The sequence below is a fragment of the Exophiala dermatitidis genome (genome assembly GCF_000230625.1).
Source record: "Exophiala dermatitidis NIH/UT8656 unplaced genomic scaffold supercont1.7, whole genome shotgun sequence".
NCBI lineage: Eukaryota > Fungi > Ascomycota > Eurotiomycetes > Chaetothyriales > Herpotrichiellaceae > Exophiala > Exophiala dermatitidis.
Window position 1 is genome coordinate 857,459 of NW_008751652.1, and position 19,144 is coordinate 876,602.

Sequence of the window (19,144 nt, forward strand, 5' to 3'; positions counted from 1 at the left end):
TCGCTTCTCGCTTCTCCTTCCTTTCCTTATTACCTAGACCACTCATCAGTCGCTTGCCCAACCTTGGGACCGTACAACTAGGTAACCAGTCAATCCAATCCATCATTCAGACTTAACCCGTAGCCTGGGACTGCCTCTTTCGCTCGTCCTCCTGCTGCTGCTGCTCTTGCTTCTGCTCCCGCAACTCCCTCACCTCAACTTCATCAGCCGGCCCAAATCCACCCCATCCATCAAACTCGGTAGCAAAGCGAACAGCAGCTTTAAGCCAGTAGTCCTTCCCATACTCATTTTCATCACCACCAGCACCCCAAATCTTCTCAGCCTCTTTCATGGCTCGACAAGCCTTGACAAAATGCGCATCAAATTTATGTTTCCCCTGCACAGCCGCCGGAACAACAAAATTATCCCAATCCCTTCCCTGCAACTCATATTCGGTCACAAATTTCCTGTTAATCTCCGGCCTCAACTGCGCGATATAAATCGCCAAAGTGATCAACAACCACTCTCTCACCAAGGGCACATGATACCTAGCATCCAGAAATGAAATCAAAATCCTCACCGCATGCGACGTCGTCAACAAATGCACAATGAAAAAATCGTAGCCGTGCCCACCGATACTAGGGTGTGAACTTGTAGAAATTAGTAATGCCGTCGCGAGGGCCTGGGACTGTTCGAATGCCCGTGTCGCATTGTCAATCTTCCACGAGTGCCAGTGCTCGAGCAGGATCGACGTGAGTTTAGGGTCGGCAAGTAAATGAGATAAATTGTCGCCGCCGAAATGGTCGAATGCAGAGTCGAGACGGGTGTCGTTGTGGACGCGACTGAACAACTCAAATAAATCATCGGTGGTCTTTCCACCATCAACGGCGACGTCAGTCTTTGGCGATTTACTTTCGAACATTTCCGCCAATTTCCCATCATAACAAGTCGCCGCCAACCCCAAAGCCTCCATCGCGACTTCGCGACTATTCAATTCATAAGCATACCCCAAATGAATCAACGGATGCCCCAAACCCGCCGTCAAACAATTGAAAATCGGCTCGACGTTTTTCGTCTTTTGCGGGTCTCCGCGTTCAAACAGAAATTTTGCCACCACGTCTTTCCAATCGTAGCCATGCTGAACTAGTTCGTCTTCGAAGAAATCCACGAATGCGCGTTGAAATTCCCGTCTTCCAAGAAAGTCGCGGTAGTCGTGTTCGGCGATCTCGGAGGGCGATTCGGTCCAGTGTTCGTGGCCTTCGTTGGTTGCGGCGTCCTCATAGATGGCCGTTAAATGGTCGGCCGTTCCTCCTAGGAGATAGGCAGATCCTAAAATGTGGGGTGTGTGGTTGTGGAAGCGGAGGCGGTTGTATAAGATGGAAAATGTGGCGTGGTTGAGTTTGAGGAGGTGTTTGAGGCGTCGGCCGCGTTTGTCGCTTGTGATTTCGACGTCGTGGACTTGGACGCGGGGAATCTTGATTGCTTGATTTTGTGGGGTTGTTGAGGACGATGATGAGGATGGAGATGATGATTTTTTGAAGGGGAAGCCCAGGTGTGGTAGGGCGAGGGGGATGTTGCTGATTGCTGAAAACATGGTTTTGAATTTACAGTAGGTGTTGATTATTGAATTTTGAATCCAGGTCAGTTCGGGTCGGTGTTGTTGGTTTCACAAAGTGATGCCAGTAGGGTCCAGATTGAGCATGATTATAATTGAATGAAACACCCAAGTTCGGTTCAAGTTGGCAGTCTGTTTCTGGTGGTTTGTAGGCGTAGGAATGTTCACCCTGATCCCAGGTGCTGGGACACGGATGAGAATACCTGTGAGTTCAGTCGTTTCCCTCGTTTGCTGTATATGTTTGCTTGTTGGGACTGGAGGCAGTGTTGCGAGGATGTTCGACGAGTAGTGATGATGACGATGTTGGGAGGTGGTGGAGCTATTTAGAACCCCCCCACACTGGGAAGGATTTTGGTCATGTCTGACTGCCAATTGATGCGTCAGATCCAGCAGCTTTTTGAACTTTGTGGCGGTTAAATGCAGCTGTCAGACGAAATATTTGGCCCTGGGCGGGGAAGGCAGCGGAGGTTGAGGTGGTGAGACGGTAAGTCAGCACTGGAAGTGATCCCTACCCTACCCGATCAGATCAGCCTGGCACGGCGGAAAGGAGGAGTCGATGCGAGCAACGCGATACTAGTAGTTATGAGTATGATGGAGCCTCGTACAAACAAACGGCACTTAATTGCATTCTTCTCGAAAATCAGGAAACTGGATATTTTACCGTTCGGGGACACCTCTAATGGTCGCCCAAGAGACAATCTACCCATCCATCATCTTGTTGCTCATGGCCACTACTAATTTCATTCAGTTATCCGCTGAAATATCGTCTTACTCAAAAACGCTTGGCTTGGTGCCACATGTAGACAATCTCCAACATACAGCTCTTCACAATAGCCGTCGAACTGGCCACTCGTTCGACTTTATCTGTCTTTGCCTTTCAGCCTTGTCGATCGGCCGTCCATTGTCAGGCAACGGTACAGCCCCTTCCCAATCTGGTCGAAAATTGTACCTGAGCGCCGTAAACTGTATAGACGCCCTCACTCTTACGCCAGTCGTACGAGTCCGTAACTGTTAACTCCAATCAGTCACACGGGACTGAATGCGCTCTCTGCGCGCTTGGATTCCTCCTCCTCCTCGAATGCTCGTTGAGCCTCCAATATTGGCTCCATGCGACTTCGTATCAGATGGCCGAGTTCTTTGGTCCACCGATATTGTGCCAAACGATTGAGGAGTAACCCAGCGAGAAAGAAAAGTGTTCGTTTCGTATACGCCGGACCAAAGTCCTCGTTCGCTTTGCGAAAAAACTCACGCCTATCCCAACGGCTCACCTTCGACTTCGGTGGCCGCACAGTGACCCATTCTCTCGTATGCTCGTAGGACCGCAGGTCATGATCGCATCTGGGGCAGTAGTAGAGGGCTGCGTGGGCTCGAACAGGGCCCGGGTCTGCGTTGGCCTTGACGCGCCGTTCGTAGAAGTAAGCTTGGCAGCGCTTCCGGAGTGAGAGACCTGTACAAGCTCGAACACGGGCTGCAGAGGCACAAGACGTTGAACACGAACATAACAGCAATCATGAAGAGACCGAGGATGATGTAGCCAATGGGCCAGTGGCGCTTCCCTTTGATCGAGATTGTAGAACCTGAGGATGAGTGTGAGCGCGAGCGCGAGCGTGACGAGGCCGCGGAGTGAGACCGAGAGCCAGAGCCAGAGCCAGAGCGAGAACGCGAACCTCCACCCGGAATTGTCGAGCGATTCCTCCTTCCCCGGCGGGTGGTTGGAACAAATACTACAGAGGACGCGCTGGAGTACGGACTGTCCAGCCTTGAGCTTGGGCGGTCGAAGTGGCCCCATCTCGATCCTCCGCGCGGTCCTGATGAGCTTCTCTGCGCATAGACCATAGTATCACTGCTTCGGTATGGCTCACCCCGTAGTGATCGCAAAAAAGGCATGTCGCGCCCATCTATCCCGCTATACACACTGTTGATGTCCCTGAGACTATTCGTGGAACGGAACCAAAGGACGGAGCGTCTTGCTGGTGGAAAGGCTTCATTGTAGGATCGCATCCATAGCAAAGTCTCGTTGTCCACATCAGCAGGCAGCCACGGCGGTCCTGAGACATCAGTAGGCGCTGAGCTCGATGATCGACGGGATAGGTCTGACCCCGAGCCGTCGTCTTGTTGGCTTCTGAATCGTTGCCATCGCTCACTCGAGAGGTCCGCAATGTCGGCGTGTTTCTTAGTCTCCCTCTGGCGTTCCAAGTCGGCCAATTTCCGCCTCCACCAATTCTTTCGTTTTTCTTCTTGTTGAAAAGCCTGCCTGCGTCGACGCAGTGGCGTCTGAAAAATTTCCCTCTCGCGATGTGGCTCGGTGGGTGGCCGATATGTAAATCCAGCATGCCAGCTTATTCTACGAGCAATTAAAGTATCATGAAAAGCGTGGCGATGGCCACTGCCATCTTCGTAAATGAATCGAGCTGTTGGCCACAGTACCTTTGGCGGTGGACGCACACCTGCCTCTTTCCTCAATCGCTTCTCTTCCCAATCCGGATGGACTGGTGAGACTGGATCAGGTGCTTCATGCGTCTTCACCCACTCGACCGTGGGCGCCTCTGTGTCGTTGGGATTAGGTATCGCACCATCACAACTCCACCGTCTCTCGGGTCTCCTTGCTTTGAAGCTTATAACTTGAGGCCTTTTGTCCGAAGGCGGAACCCAGTAACGATAGGCACCGGTGTCTTGCTGCAAAATAATCGGCGGACGATCTGCAGATTTCTACAGTTGGTTAGTCTGGGCAAGAAAGATCACAACGTAAGAACGTGCCTTTTTGATACGACCGGAATGTTCGACCAGAGCAGATAAAACGGCTCGGACAAGTCCAACCAATCCGATAAACAGCGGAATCAACTGTCCCGTCGAGCTCACATCGTACACACCTCTCACGTGGTTCCATGCCAATGTGAGCTCAACGGCCAGTATGGAATAGACAATGACGGCGCTGCTCCAGGTGAACATGACGATGTGCAAGCATAGAAGGATTCTTTTGCTGCTTGGGGTCTGTTTGTGCTGCTTCTGCGAGTGGAGCTCTTCGCTGAAGAAATATTAGCCGTGGCAGGTCAAGTAGATATAAAAGGTGTCGTTTCCTACTCTAGAAGACCTTTGATTCCCTTTGATCGAGCACGTTCCGCAGGGCTCCTCGGATCAAACGCGGCGAGAAACATTTCCTTGACAGAATCTTTCGACCCAAGCTGGGGAAAGGGAAACGTGCCAAAGAGCAGAATGACAAAGTGCCAGGCGGCATAGAATGTGCCCATTACAATGAAGAAAGTTCGCACAGGCCCTGTCACGCCGACTCGGACAAACAGGAAAACTTTGGTGGAGCAACCGGCGGTGTCATGTTGCAGAATTTGAGCACCTGATATCCAATACCACAGATTCAGACTCGACGTGGCCAGTGCCAGCATGAGACGTGCTGTGTACCTCAATGGAGATCCATCAGAATACGCCCGGCCCAACTTCGACAGCTTCTGTGTCGGCAAAAGGATCTTTTCGTTCGGGTCTGAAATTTGCTTCAGCATTTTGTAAGTTTCTGCATCCAGACTTCCATCGAGGAAGGAGCAGAAAAGGTCTACCAGCACAAAGACCCCTCCAGAGGCACTGATGACGGCGAGAAAGAACAGCAGAATAAGTTGCAGGAGTACAAACCCTTCCGCGGCGAAGAACCCATTCGACTGGCTAATAGATTTGACCAGAGCCAGAATCAAGGCTGAAACGAAGATGAGGTTGGCGGTCCATGTGCTGTTTAGCTCCTGGGGCAGAAAGTGGTTGGTGATGAGCGTCGAGATGACTTGGGTATATATTCCTGTCCGGATTCCCAACCCATAGGCGTCAGGGTTACCCACAAATCCACAGAGTTCTGCCATGAAAACGAGGCTGAGTCGAGCCCAGTGCAAGCGTTAGGCTCTGGAGCTCTTTGGAAGGGTAGGCTTGATGGCAGATACTAAATGTTAGTGGAAGATACCCGTACAACAAGGCCTCTGTCACTGATGGCAATGTGAGGGTAGAGAACGTTGTGAAAGTAATGCCGTTCTATATCTTGCAGGCTGGGATACAAGATAGAAGCCTTCAATGGTCGAAGAACACAGCCTCAGGCTGAGAACCATGATGGTGCGGTAGTCGTAAGCACCACCGCATTGGACGATTGAGTTGACAAAACACCACTCTAAGCAGGGTGCTAGTCACCCAAGGAAATCTTTCCGCTGAGGCTGACGGCAGAGCCATACGAGAATTGACAGGTCGGCGCTGCGAGGCGAAGTCGAAGCCCAGGGATTTGTTCAGCCTCACTGGCACGACAAGAGGAGGCAAGGCGGCCGGGGTCCTATAAGAGTCAAAAGCGAGGCGCCGACGCTAAACCCGAACGAAGCTGTACGCACGTAGTCTAGTTTTGAATGTCGACGGAAACTGCCATCGTCTGCCCGACGCTGGATATACAAGCATCTCGCCAGCTGTGGCATCAAGCGAAAAATGCGAAGGCGAAACATGGCTGCCCACGCACATGCCTACTCGACTGGCAATGTTGTCGTTCCGGTCTAATCATCATAGGTGGACCGCCCTCAAGTTGAGAGCTTTTGGGCGCAGAAAATGATTGGCAAACATATCGTAACGGCATCTCGCTGGCTCATATTCATCCCCCTGGAGCTGTACTCGGCCTGACTATTCTTCCATCTCACGTAGCTGGCGTTTCCAACATGGTCTTCGTTTCCTCAGCGAGTGCGGGGTGATACTCGCCTGGCCCAAACAAAAGCTCGTCGTCCATGTCTATACTTCGGTCGATCTTGAAATATCTGATCTCCCATTCCTCGTCGATTTCGTCTCCATACGACTCCAACTCTTCCCACAAGTCGGGATAAGCCTTTCTGGCCCAGTCCTCAACCTCATCTTTTCGGTACTGCCATGGAATGGCATTGTAGAAGGTTCCGATGGTGAAGGCGTCAGGAGGTTCGCCGATGTCATTTTCCATATTGTCGATCAACTCGACCACGTTTTCAAATTCGGACTGACCGGCCAACGCGCCAATGTAACAGTCATAAATCTCCTTGGTGATGTTGAGGTTGAAGCTTTGCATAAGCGCCATGATATGTCTAGCTTGGTGCCCACCTTGAGGGATCCACTTCTCACAGGCTCGAAGCGCGAGCATGAAGGAGCTCAGAGTGGGACCTTCGCGAGAGTCCATGATCTTCCAGAAATGATCGATAATGGCCACAAAAGGTTGAAGACACTCGGTATAAGCAGCCATAAGGGCGTTATGGATCCGCGTGGTCTGCTCAACCTGCAGGTCAAGCTTCAACATGTTGTAGACCATTTGCAAACCGTCAATGTCTTTACACTTGGCGACGCCTTCGAAGCACTTTGCGTACGCATCTGCAGTTGGACGAGCTTGGGGGTCTTCTTGTTGCCGCATATGGCCAAAGACCAGGCATGCGAGATCGGGACGACCCCTATCAAAGAATGATTGCATCAAAGGCAACCTCTCCTGGACAGTGCTTTCTGGGAAAGCATGACGGAAAAGCTCATAGGCATTGAAGGCCCGCTGAGCCTTGACGGCCGGATCAACGATGAACTGGCGGAACACTGCAGCAATGCGTGCTCGCTCATCCATCGGATAGAAATCCAAGCGATGTCTCAACAGCCCAGTTGCCTCTTCAAGTTCGTCTTTCTGAAGAAAGACGTGGCACAAGCCAGCAATTGCCTCGGCCTCAAGATCGGCTCCGCTCTCCAATACATGATCAACCACTTGCATGAGTCTGGTATACTCATGGTCATTAGAGAAAGAGAGCGCCGATATATAGTGGTTAAGGACGGGGACGTCACATCGATCAGCCGGGAGATCTTCCCGGGACAGCAGCTCAAATGTCTGGGCTGCTGCTGCACGATCTCCCCTTTTGAGTTGATAAGCCAACTGTAGAGACCGAGTTTTTGCATCAGGTCTCAATCCCAGACTTTCTGCTAGTTGTATGAAATGGGAAGCATCATCCGGCTCGTTTTGCGAATAAGCATAGTCAATCAGTCGGTTGATCGCTTTCATGCTGACAGCGTCTGTGACGCCAGACTCCGCCAACTGCTCGATTCTGCGGCGGATATGCTCGACATTGGAGTGATGGACAGCGTGCCACAACAATAATGTTCCTGCCATGTCGCCCAAGTCGGTCCGTCCTTGTAAAGTTGGAACCAACCGTGAGGCCCACTCAAGCTCGCCATTTACTATAGCGCAATCGACAGCTTTGACCAGAGAAGCTGTTGTAGGAACTTGACCGTCCTCCAACGGCAGGTCAAATAGCTTCTTTAGCTGATGGACTTCATTGTGCTCGGCAAAGAAGGTCGTCAATATTTCCTGAGACACAGCATCAAAAGGACCGACAGTGTTCTGGGCTTCCCTTACTGCATCCCAGAACTCTTGGATCTTACCCTCCTTTGCTAGCCCTTTCAACACAGCAACCCAAAGTGGAAGGCTATACCGTTCCGAGCTTTCAGGGTATTGTCGCAGAAGTTCCAGAGCGTCGTGGGATGATCCAGTGCTGGATAGCACAGTGATGTAGGTGGCCAACAGCGATTCCTGGGCAGGATATTGTCCATGCTCGGAGGGGGGACGTAGGTCTGCAGCAGCACCAAAGTTCTCCTTGAGGGCATCAAAGATATACGTTGCAAGCGTTCGAGCGTCCGTTCGAAACCTCTCTCTGCCACTTGATGATGCCAACGCCAGTAGAACATTTTCAAGATCTTCCTCTGACAAGCTCGTCTTTGGATTTCCGGATAAGATATGCCCCCGCTCTTGAAGATGTTTGAAGGCCTCGGTAGCAAGGAAGACCTCGTTTCTCGTCAAGGGGCGGGGTGACTCGACCTGCGAGGCGAAGAGAAACCTGAAAGCGTCGACAATCTGTTCTTCAGGAGGCAGCCGAGAGTCGGTCCTCCTCGCTCTGACGACGTCAACTAGTTTGCTCAAAGCACGTTCAACATTCGCCGGTGTGCCTCTGGCGCCATGGAAGCTGTTTTCTGCGTTCCCGAAGTTCAAGCCGAAGAGACCACGTCGTTGATGTAGATTATATGTGGTTGCATCAAATCGATGCGGAACCCGCCTCCCAAAGCGTCTTTCACAATTCCGTGACACTGGCAGGTAAGGTTTGTTGCGGAGAATGGCGCGGAAGACGCCTCGGGTGAGGTTTGAGGATTTCATGGCGACGAGTGCCAGCAGGTCGGCTGATCAAAGTCTGCACTTCAATCAGCTTGATGGACCATTACTGAGTTGAAAAGGAAGATATGTACGGCCAGTAGATCGGTGGAGGGCGTGGCCTGATTGCAGGAGCAACAGCAACAAGTGGTGGTCGGGGTTGCGCTTTCAATTCGTGATGGCATTGATTGCGGAGAGGATGGAGTCAAGTTACACAGCAGTCGCTGCTACAGCCGAGCCCCTCACGTGCTCAAAAGGGTCAGTTTCTCTTCGCGGCCAGTTTTAGTCTCTCGCATGCGCAGAACTCGGTAAATCGACGAAATTGCTCTCAATAGTCCTCACGTACCACTATGTACCTAGAACTACATACTGAACCACCAGATACCGCTGGGTTGAGTGGTGTTGGAGTGATGGCAGGCAAGGCTGCCGATGAAGGGGTTGCACCTGTAAAGGCGGCATTGTCTTGGTCCAGAAATGGTTGGAACACCAAGTCCGAGTCTCTTGGAAAGTTTGCCGACTTGCAAGTGTCTCGGACCTGGAAATCAATCCTCGATCAACTGAAAGTCGCAGCGTGCACCCGTCACATTCTCGAGGGCCATTGAATAGACTGGCGACAATGTCAACACGGCTAGGCCCCCGTCTGGGGCTTCAGTTGAAGCATGCGACCACCTCGCTGCAACCATCCGCTGGCACACGTATGTATCACATCGTTGGACTTCTTCCATCTCTAACACAGCGCAGAGACATTTAAACGGTCAGCTGCTACAACTTTGATGAGCCTGAAACGGGAAGAGTTACTGGAACAAGAAAACTATGCGATATCGAGAAACTTGACTCGCAATTGGAAAGTTGGCGATGTCTACGCTCCACACGATCTTAGTGCTGCCGAAGCCAGAAAATGGAGAAAGAGACACCGGCCTACGACCGACGCCTTTGACGCATTATCCATTAATCCTTTGAGTCTATATAAGGTTGGTATATCCAATGTCTATGTGCGGCACGCCTGCTAAGCCATGCGCAGAACTTCTCCGTCATGTCAGAATACATGACCGAAATGGGCCGCATTCGACATTCCAGTTCGACCGGCTTACGCCCAGTTAACCAGCGAAAGATTGCAAAGGCTATTCGAAGAGCGATTGCGTTAGGGCTGATGCCTGCCGTGCACCGACATCCCGAATATATCAAGAGCGAAATGGAAGGAAAGAGAACGAGTACTGGCAGGGGCTTTTCATCGTAACGAAGTACCTCTTTTCGAAGACATTCGAAGACATAAAATTTACATACAGTACGGAATGCGCATCAGCCAGTGGGTCGTGGAAGACACTGTCTAACTGGTACGACGGATTATCCACAAACATGGACTTCAACAGCGGTGAAACAGGTGTTACCGGGAACAGGGTGCTCACCGATGTCGCTTAGACCGTCGGGCTGAAAGGCTCAGGAGAGGAGTCGGAGTGCATTTTCAAAGGGAACTGGAAGCGGGCAAATGCCATTGGAGTCTTGTAAGGCCGTTGTCCGTACCTCGAGATTGGTCTTGACGAAGTTTTGTATGCAATTTTTGATCAATGTGAGATACGGTGAACATCGAGCCTACATGTACAAATGCAGTCTACAACACGACGGAGGATGCGTGGCCGATCCACGGCGTAGAATTGGCTAACATAAATGGTGAATGGTGGTGCCTTGAGATTTGGCCCGCAGCTTTGTCGGGAACGTGAAACACGCTGCAGTGTGACGTGGGAACTCCGAGAGTACAACGTACTTGTTGGTCCTCCTTGTACAGGTGAACCTGTAATTATTTCCTCCACGCCGTGACTTTGCAGCTGAGAACAATGTCCATAATCGCGGGTTTGTCTGATCCTCTAGACATGGCAACAAACATAGTCAATGCTAACCAGACGCAGACGGCATTTACGCCGCTCTCCCTACCACCACCAGAGGCCAACCTACCCCTCTATCAGCGGATGCGAAAGGAGAGCGGATCGCCTACGCCTCGAACAAGTCGATTTTCCTTCGATCCATCGATAATCCTGCCTCTTCCACTCAGTACACTCAACACACTGCGGCAACCACTGTTGCGAGATTCAGCCCGTCCGGCTTCTACTGTGCGTCGGGCGATGCGTCAGGTGTGGTGAGGGTCTGGGACTGTTCGCCTGAAGGACCCGGGGTCACCAAAGGCGAATACGCCATCATTTCCGGCCGGATCAATGATATCGCTTGGGATGGTGACAGTCAGCGTATAATAGCAGTGGGCGATGGCAAACAACGGTATGGCCATTGCATTACAGCCGACTCTGGCAATACTGTGGGAGAAATAAGTGGTCATTCTGCACAAGTCAATGCTGTCAGCATACGACAACAACGACCTTTGAGGGCGGCAACAGGTGGCGACGACAAGAATCTGGTGTTCTACCATGGGGCACCATTTAAATTCAACGGAATTCCCGGTCGCGGCAGCCATAACAACTTCATATACGGCGTTGCCTTTTCCCCAGATGGAAATCATCTGATTAGTGTCGGTGGCGACAAGAAGATCGTGCTCTATGATGGGAAGACTGGAGATGTCAAGGCAGAAATCGTGGATGATGCCGAAGGGCACAAAGGTAGCATCTTCGGCGTCTCATGGTCGAGCGACTCGAAACGATTCGTCACTTGCTCTGCCGACCGTACTGTCAAAACCTGGGATGTGGAGGCTGGGAAGGTCTCGCATTCTTGGTCCTTCGGTGATGGGGTTGCCGTTTCCGACCAACAGGTTGGTGTCGTCTGGCCAGCCGGCAGGTCGGATGGATTGATCATTTCCCTTTCGCTCAGCGGTTGTCTCAACTACCTGAACACGAACTTTAGTAAGCCGACAAAGATTATCTCCGGACACCAAAAGAATATCACGGCTCTCGCTTCCTCCGGGGACAGCAAAGATGTAACCCTTTGGACCGGGAGTTCAGAGGGCCGCCTGTGCTCATGGGACGTGGCCAGTGGCGTTGCTGAAACAATTGAGGGCGAGGGCCACACCAACATCATTTCAGGTCTTGCAGCAACCCCTTCGGGCAAGCATCCTCAAATTTTCTCGGTGGGTTGGGACGATTCCTTGCGGACAGTGGACGTGGGTGCAAAAACATTTACCGGAAAGGCCACTCAGCTGTCGTCCCAACCAAAGGCTCTGACATGCACATCGGATTCTCTTGTTGTCGTCGCCCAGGTGGAGAGCGTCCTCGTGTACAGAGACGGAGAAGAGGATGGGGAGCTTCCACTGAAATCAACACCGACGTCTCTGGCTTCTTCCAGTACTACTGTTGCCATTGGATCTGAAGACTCGAGCCTTCGATTATTCTCTGTGGTACCAGGAAAAGCGCCCAAGCAGACAGCAGTCGTCGAGTCAGTGTCTGCAACTCCTCTGACTGCGCTCGCATTCTCTCAAGATGGGAATATGATAGCTGCCGGAACAGCGGCAGGCAAGATCTACGTCTACAAGATCAGCACGGGAATTACTGGGCTTGTGACTGGGAATTCGTCCCTTGAACTTGTGACTGATCGATGGAACGCACATACTGCGAAAATCACTTGCATTGCCTGGAATGCAGAAGGCACAGGGGCAGTCTCCGGCAGTCTAGACACGAATCTATTTGCGTGGAGCTTGAAAGAGCCTGGAAAGAGAGTCAAGGAGACCAATGCCCACAAAGAAGGGGTCAACGGCGTTGTTTGGCTGGGGGACACGGTCTACAGCACGGGCGCGGATGCGACCGTGAAGAAGTGGAAGGTGAAGATAGCCTAGAGAGAGCTGAATGATATCAGGGGATGTTCGCAGGTGGACAATGCCGGAGAGTGCTTTACGATAGTCACGAGGCTGAATAGACCGAAGTTGCATGATTATAGATGGCCGCGGATTCGAGTCCTTTGTGCAGCCGCCTCGTTCGCATCGCATTCTTTGTTCGCTGAAATGCAACCGACCAGCCCCAAGTGTCGCCCTAGACGTAGCACATGAACGAATCCCGAATGTACTGTAGCATCTTACTTCGTGAATAGTTTTATTGCCATAGTTAAACAGGGCGTGAGGCGGCGTTTGTAAGTGCTCGTGTGTGGGCCGAACCATTTGTTCTGACTTCATCTGATTTGCGAACCACTGCATCGTCGCGGCCGTAGGTGGACAACTTCAACGTCCGTAACTTGAACTCGCACACGACCAAACTCTTCAGCAGACCATCACCATCATGTGCTTATAGAACCCCGAGTCCGACGATCCCAGCACCGTCTACTGGATGAGCAGCAACTTCTATCCTGCTGCGCAGCGGGTGCGCACGCCCTGACCTAACACTTCGTCGTGCCACGGACTCCTCTGTACCAACCTGAACTCGAGAAATGGCGGCGTTAGACGACACTTTCAACCCAGCAGCGCTCACGCGGTCGGATACAGTCGCCTCGACCACGGCCACGAATACCGCTTCTAAAGGAGGACCTCCGGGATCCTCGTCGAAGCCGACCAAGACAGCGCAGAATTACCCGCGAATCGACCTCGAACCCCTCTACGCCGAACTCAAGTCGTTGATTGGAAATGACTGGGATACATATTACGACGCCATCACACGGTTTATTCGAGGTGAGAGACAACTAGTAGTTGTGGCTATCGCAAGAAATTCTTGTACCAGTGCAACAACTGACAATCCAAAACAGGGGAACTAAATGCCCGAGAGTTCGGCGACCTTTGCGACGGCTTCATCTACGCATCCCCACAGACAGAACATGCGCACAACTCCCTCGTGCTCGCAATCCTATGCAATACGACTCGCGACCCGCCCGAACCAGGTCTAGCAGCATGGGTGAGTGCAACGGCCGACAAGTCGGCGGCGACCTCGACGTCCAAGCCGGCCATTACCAGCGATGCGGCGGAACAGCGGCTCAAGGTGGAGGTAATGGCTTTGCCAGCGCGAGATAGACGGCGTCTCAAGACGGTAGCGTCAGCCAACGACAAGGCGGAAGAAGAGGCAGCGGCGCGCAGGAACTTGAACCAATACGAGGAATACTACAACGCGCTGCGCATTAAAGTGCCTGAAACAGCAACCGGAACCGCAGCCGGGGGACTAAGTACCAAGACGAACTGGGATTTGGAAATCAGAAAGCGGTATCTCCAGCCTCTGTTTCAGGAAACGCTCGAGTTTCCGGATACTCAGACGATCCATGCGCGCATCGTGCCCATTTGCTACGAGGAGGCTGTGTCGTCTGGTTGTTCGATGCAGTGTGCTGAGTTGGTGGGCATTGCGGCCGAGACGTTTTTAAAAGGAATACTGGGTGAGGTGTTTAACCGGACTAGATCCAATGGGCCGAAATATGAGAACAGTGCTTCAGCGGGTGGGATTTTTACGGCTGCGTACAAGAAGAAAATTGCGCGTGAAGAGCAACTGGTCAAAATGGGAAAATTGCAGAGAACCAGGGACGACGACCTTTTGCCTACGGAGTCGGAGGTCGCGTATTCTAGGAGACCGCTGGGTATGCCGGATCTGCAGCTTTCGACGAAAGTCGGTCCTCTGCCGTGGAATGCTATGCCGTTGCTTGGTGCGACTGTGACGAATGCCTCGGCGGGCTATGACTATGAGGAGTGGCGTGCGCTTCAGGAGCGAGAACAGGAACAGGGACAGCTTTCTTCTGCTACTAATGGTGTTCAAGGGGTTGAAAAGACCGAATCCGCGGATCATATGGATGTCGACGACACTGAGAATTATGGTTGGGAGGGCGCCAGTGCACATGATCGCTCGGGCTTGGAGTCGGTCCTGGCTGACTGTCTCGCCATCCGTGTGTAGTCCACGTCGGATTGGGAGAGGTAGGGTGTTGCGATGGATAGCGGACATAAAAGGGTCTTTGCTCAGCTGTCTGGTTGGCCGGCATGAAGCGACAAGCTAAGCCTTGCTAAGGCAGTCGACGTCGATGTTTTGACCGATCGCCCATCGGCTGTTGGCGACTCGAGGTTTTGGACAAGACAAGACAAGCGAGATGGGGGAAGAAAAACAAAATAGGATAACATGGCGTGGGATGCATACCTAACGATGGCAATGCGATTGGGCGGCGTTATGGCAGGTAGGATGGGATGGACGCAGTGATGTGACGATAGGAAAACGGGACTCGGAATGGAGCCCATGATACCCCCTTTTGAAATAATATCTTGGAGGATCGGATCATCTGACGAGAGGACTGGGGTGCTTGCAGGTGACTGGAACCGGCGTCAGTGAGGGATGTCATACTGGCAGGGAAGGCTGGCGTGAGTATGGCCGTTTTCGGCCATGAGGATGAAGACTCGAGCTCGAGTGTTTCGTGAACGAAGAACAGGCAAGGAGATGACATGCTACCATGCACTGTGTAAGAGTCTCCAGTTTCAACACGCACAATGTCCTTGATTACTCTGAGCATCATGATCCCCGGAGCTTGAGTAGTGGATACAGAGACTTGAACCTGCGAGACTACGATGGCCCGCGGTCCAGATTTCCCAAGGCATCTAGTAATAATAAGTGGTCTCTTTTGTCCTCATGTTCAAGGTCTGGCCTGTCTCTTCAAATCCATACCTTGTTTACGGCTTTGGTCAGAGCAATCATATGCATGTACCCTGTCTAACCCAAACGTCGGCATTTCAATTTCATGCTCCTTGAAGACCCACTGGGACTTGATGCCACTGCAGGGTGGAGAAAGACGGAGATGGCAGCCCCCAACGGACGAGGCTGACGATCCATGATGGACATGTCCGACTACCACGACGGCTTTCTGGTCTCGTACACTGTTTGATACTGAAAATCTACGCAGGTAGGCAGAAGAAGATCGAAGGAGGGGGCCCTTCCTCGTACATGTGGACATGGGGCTGGGGCTTGTAGGGCCCCCTCCGATGCAGGTGAGGTTTAAAGAGGCAGACACGGCGCCCGGGTTTCCGAGGAGAGTCTTTGTCTTCTCTTCCTTTCCTGACTTGGACGCACAGCTGGAGAGAGGGTACACAATATCTTACTGCTTCGTTGACGAATACCTACTGGCGAGTAGAGACTGTGCGTACTGACAGACAGAAATAAGAGGGAACAGTTTGTCCCGCCCCTGAAGGTATACATTACACAAGAGATATACGCATACATCTACACAGCACAGACTTGAACGGCTACGACGAGCAACATAAGGTATCTCTCCAGTCCAGTCAGCGAGCACTCACCTCAGTACCGGAGTCGACTGCAAAGCACACCACTGCCAGTACCTACCTATACACTGCGTCTATCATGGCCCCAGCAACAGCAACACGATGCCTAACCATCGCGGCGGCAACAGCAGCCTTCTGGTCAGCCAGCATCCTCACCACGTGTTCAGCACATTCAGACCACGGGCAAGCTGAACTCTTCACCCACGATTGGGAGTCGGACTCGAACCCAATCTTTTCGCTCAACGTTGGACCCAACTACGCCTTCCCCCTCGAAGACCTCGACAAAGACCTCCCCTTCTCCCAACCCGTCACATTCGCCCATCTCCCCTGGCACCGCTGTTTCTCTCCCTCACACACCTCCCCGCTCGACATCGCCATTGTGGGATTCCCCTACGACACATCGACATCATACAGGCCCGGAGCACGATTTGGACCCCGCGGGATCCGGGCCGCCAGCTCACGCGAGAAAAAGGGTCGAAGCTATAATACGGTATGGGGAGTCGATCCGCTTACAGCAAGAAACTTGAGTATTGTCGATTGTGGCGATATTCCCATCACCCCGTTTGATGCGCAGCATGCGTTTCGGCAGATGGAACAGGGGTATCGACAGATTTTGTGGCATAATACCACAACCAGTACTAGTACCACAGACGGTGCGGCCGGTGCCGGCTCCACGACCTCGACTTCTGCTGACGGCTCCACGGCCTCGTCCTCATGCGATTGGCATCACCCCCGGATCCTAAGTCTAGGAGGCGACCACAGCATCGTCCTCCCCATCCTCCGCAGTTTGAGAGATGTCTACGGCCCCATCAGCGTCATCCATCTCGATTCCCACCTGGACACATGGGACCCCTACGCCGGATACACTGGTATCGTATCGAACCAGAGCGCAATCACGCACGGCACGTTTTTCTGGCACGCCGCCCGCGAGGGATGTATTTCCAAGGGAACATCAGTGCACGCCGGACTAAGGACGAAATTGTTTTCGCCGAATGACTATGTTGTGGATCGGGATGTTGTTGGGTTTGAGCTTATTGAGGCGCATGAGATTGATGAGCCTGCTGGAACGGGTGGGCCGGGTGGGATGGATGGAATTGTTGAGAGGGTTAGGAAAATTGTCGGAGATACGCCTGTTTATCTTTCGATTGATATTGATGTTTTGGATCCTAGTATTGCGCCGGCTACGGGGACGCCGGAGTCGGGAGGTTGGACGACGAGAGAGGTCAAGAGGTTTATTAAAGGTCTTGAGGGGGTGAAACTCGTTGGTGCGGATGTTGTCGAGGTTAGTCCGCCTTATGATACTGTTGCCGAGGTCACGAGTGTTGCGGCGAGTGATTTGCTCGTGGACATTATGGCGCTTATGGTTAAGGATTCGGTGGGGACGAGGGGGATGAATGCCGCTGGTGTTAATGACAGTGGGAAGAAACGGAGCGATGAAGATGGTGGCAAGGATGAGTTGTAGAAATTTGGAGTAGTAGGGCGTTGAGTGAGAGCCACAATGATGGTTGGATCGTGCCCCAGGGCATGGTTGATATGTGGTTCTTTGAGACTGCAGTGGTGGTTGGAAAGATGATGATGACGGTTTGCTTATGTACGTGGTCTAGATACAGTGTACATGCAATGGCCTCCAAATATATATGCCCCAGGAACATTTAGACCATGCTGGGTCAAATAACCAACCCACTCCTTTTGTCTACTCTGCTCTGCTCGGCTCTTCAGAATGAGCTGCGCCAATCTCCACCAGAATGCAATGCTTGTCTCGGTTTTGAAAATGCAAGTCAGACGCCCGATAAGACTGACAACCGGTAAATTCGGCGCCAGCCATGCGAGTGCAAGCACCTTTAGACAGCCACTGCCAGACAATTGCTTTTCCTTTCTCGGTTGCAATTTTGGTCTAGTTAAAGACAACAGTCTTGGTACCGTTCAAGAAAACCCGTTTCTCCGACCACCATTTAACCGCGGCGGCCAAAACCTGGCTTTCAACATTGCTGCCTTCATCAACAAGCTCCTTGGGAGTCATGCTATGGTCGACACGAGCAACTCTCTGTTCAATAATAGGGCCCTCATCCAAATCGGCAGTGACGAAATGGGCAGTGGCGCCGATGATCTTAACGCCACGCTCATAGGCCTGATGATAAGGCTTTGCGCCCTTGAACGACGGCAAGAAACTATGGTGGATGTTGATGATCTTGCCAGACATGGCCTCGCACAACGTAGGCGACAGGACCTGCATGTATCGAGCCAGAACCACCAGATCGACATCGTTTTCACGGATCAACTCCAGAATTCGTCGCTCTTGGTCCGCCTTGGTGTCCTTGGTGACGGGGAGATGGTGGAACGCAATCCCGTAGCTGCGCGCCAGGGGCTCGAAGTCCGGATGATTCGAAACAATCACGGGCACTTCAATGCTCAGCTGGCCCGTCTTCTGGCGGAACAGCAAGTCGTTCAGGCAGTGGCCGATCTTGGACACCATGATGAGCACTTTCGGCTTGGTCGCTACCGGTCGCAGCTCGTAGTCCATCTTGATCTCGGCCGCCAGAGAGTCAAATGCCGGTTTGAGGAAGGCCGTGTCATCGGCTGGCCCGAAGTGGACGCGCATGAAAAACTTTTCAGACGTCCGGTCGGAGAATTGCTGCAGGTCAAGAATGTTCAGGCTGTTGTTGGCGAAGATTCCGGTGACTGCGTGCACGATCCCTGGCTTGTCCGGGCACGACAGCGTTAGGATGTGGTCGTTTGCCATCTTGACGGCTTGGAGCGTTGCTGTTGAGGTAGCAGTGGATGTGGAAAATGGGAACGACGAGTCACCACGTCGCCGGGTGGAAATTCCAGAGCGTGAAATCAGTGGCACGGATACTGACAGTCTAGCAAACTTGAAGGCGCTGGTAGCGGTGTATGGGCGGTTGAGAGTCTTGCAGGCCGGAGCAGTGTGTCGTGCTGCTCGAAGAACAAGAATCATTTGTTCGTACCGCAAGAATGAGAATGCTGCTTAGGATGTCGCGGTTGTAACGAATATAGCTGGAGGTTCAGGGCTCGTGATTTGAAGCCGCATTGGAATTCAATCGTAGAGCCACATTTTGCATCCGATGTCGTCGTTGACTTCAGCCGGCTTATCGATAAGCACAGATGATCTTATCTGATTGACTCGGCGCATCTTATCTTATCTGTGCCAATTCCAGCACTGTGGCAGTGCACTTCAACGCCAATTCGAGCAGTACCTACTACCTAGGGATCTAGA

The 19,144-nt window shown here is 52.3% G+C and overlaps 8 protein-coding genes across 8 annotated transcripts; 4 read left to right on the top strand and 4 right to left on the bottom strand.

Annotated features, from left to right (window-relative positions):
• Positions 1 to 112: 112 nt before the first annotated feature.
• On the bottom strand, positions 113 to 1,573 carry HMPREF1120_08130 (uncharacterized protein; the record flags this gene model as incomplete). Its single annotated transcript, XM_009162372.1, has 1 exon — positions 113 to 1,573. The coding sequence occupies one exon, from the start codon at positions 1,571 to 1,573 to the stop codon at positions 113 to 115; it is 1,461 nt and encodes a 486-aa protein (XP_009160620.1).
• A 1,046-nt stretch (positions 1,574 to 2,619) lies between these two features.
• HMPREF1120_08131 (uncharacterized protein) lies at positions 2,620 to 5,451 on the bottom strand (the record flags this gene model as incomplete). Its single annotated transcript, XM_009162373.1, has 4 exons — positions 2,620 to 3,024; positions 3,080 to 4,303; positions 4,352 to 4,619; positions 4,676 to 5,451. 4 exons carry the CDS (start codon positions 5,449 to 5,451, stop codon positions 2,620 to 2,622), a joined length of 2,673 nt encoding a protein of 890 aa, XP_009160621.1.
• An 803-nt stretch (positions 5,452 to 6,254) lies between these two features.
• Positions 6,255 to 8,759, bottom strand: HMPREF1120_08132 (uncharacterized protein; the record flags this gene model as incomplete). The annotated part of the gene is made up of 1 exon (XM_009162374.1): positions 6,255 to 8,759. The coding sequence occupies one exon, from the start codon at positions 8,757 to 8,759 to the stop codon at positions 6,255 to 6,257; it is 2,505 nt and encodes an 834-aa protein (XP_009160622.1).
• A 610-nt stretch (positions 8,760 to 9,369) lies between these two features.
• Positions 9,370 to 9,990, top strand: HMPREF1120_08133 (uncharacterized protein; the record flags this gene model as incomplete). The annotated part of the gene is made up of 3 exons (XM_009162375.1): positions 9,370 to 9,448; positions 9,495 to 9,724; positions 9,775 to 9,990. The coding sequence occupies 3 exons, from the start codon at positions 9,370 to 9,372 to the stop codon at positions 9,988 to 9,990; spliced, it is 525 nt and encodes a 174-aa protein (XP_009160623.1).
• Positions 9,991 to 10,585: 595 nt separating this feature from the next.
• On the top strand, positions 10,586 to 12,522 carry HMPREF1120_08134 (uncharacterized protein; the record flags this gene model as incomplete). The annotated part of the gene is made up of 2 exons (XM_009162376.1): positions 10,586 to 10,601; positions 10,658 to 12,522. The coding sequence occupies 2 exons, from the start codon at positions 10,586 to 10,588 to the stop codon at positions 12,520 to 12,522; spliced, it is 1,881 nt and encodes a 626-aa protein (XP_009160624.1).
• A 283-nt stretch (positions 12,523 to 12,805) lies between these two features.
• Positions 12,806 to 15,348, top strand: HMPREF1120_08135 (transcriptional coactivator HFI1/ADA1). Its single transcript, XM_009162377.1, has 2 exons — positions 12,806 to 13,344; positions 13,419 to 15,348. The coding sequence occupies exons 1-2, from the start codon at positions 13,107 to 13,109 to the stop codon at positions 14,540 to 14,542; spliced, it is 1,362 nt and encodes a 453-aa protein (XP_009160625.1). The 5' UTR covers positions 12,806 to 13,106; the 3' UTR covers positions 14,543 to 15,348.
• Positions 15,349 to 15,446: 98 nt separating this feature from the next.
• Positions 15,447 to 17,592, top strand: HMPREF1120_08136 (agmatinase). The gene has a single exon (XM_009162378.1). It carries the CDS (start codon positions 15,989 to 15,991, stop codon positions 17,369 to 17,371), a length of 1,383 nt encoding a protein of 460 aa, XP_009160626.1. The 5' UTR covers positions 15,447 to 15,988; the 3' UTR covers positions 17,372 to 17,592.
• HMPREF1120_08137 (formyltetrahydrofolate deformylase) lies at positions 16,528 to 18,978 on the bottom strand. The gene has a single exon (XM_009162379.1). The coding sequence runs from the start codon at positions 18,863 to 18,865 to the stop codon at positions 17,804 to 17,806; it is 1,062 nt and encodes a 353-aa protein (XP_009160627.1). The 5' UTR covers positions 18,866 to 18,978; the 3' UTR covers positions 16,528 to 17,803.
• Positions 18,979 to 19,144: the final 166 nt, after the last annotated feature.

Bases quoted from the DNA above. Each gene is read 5' to 3' on its own strand.
- HMPREF1120_08135 (XM_009162377.1), top strand. From the start codon at position 13,107: ATGGCGGCGTTAGACGACACTTTCAACCCAGCAGCGCTCACGCGGTCG. The intron at 13,345-13,418 runs GTGAGAGACAAC...AATCCAAAACAG, and splicing joins CATCACACGGTTTATTCGAG to GGGAACTAAATGCCCGAGAG.
- HMPREF1120_08136 (XM_009162378.1), top strand. From the start codon at position 15,989: ATGGCCCCAGCAACAGCAACACGATGCCTAACCATCGCGGCGGCAACA.
- HMPREF1120_08137 (XM_009162379.1), bottom strand. From the start codon at position 18,865: ATGATTCTTGTTCTTCGAGCAGCACGACACACTGCTCCGGCCTGCAAG.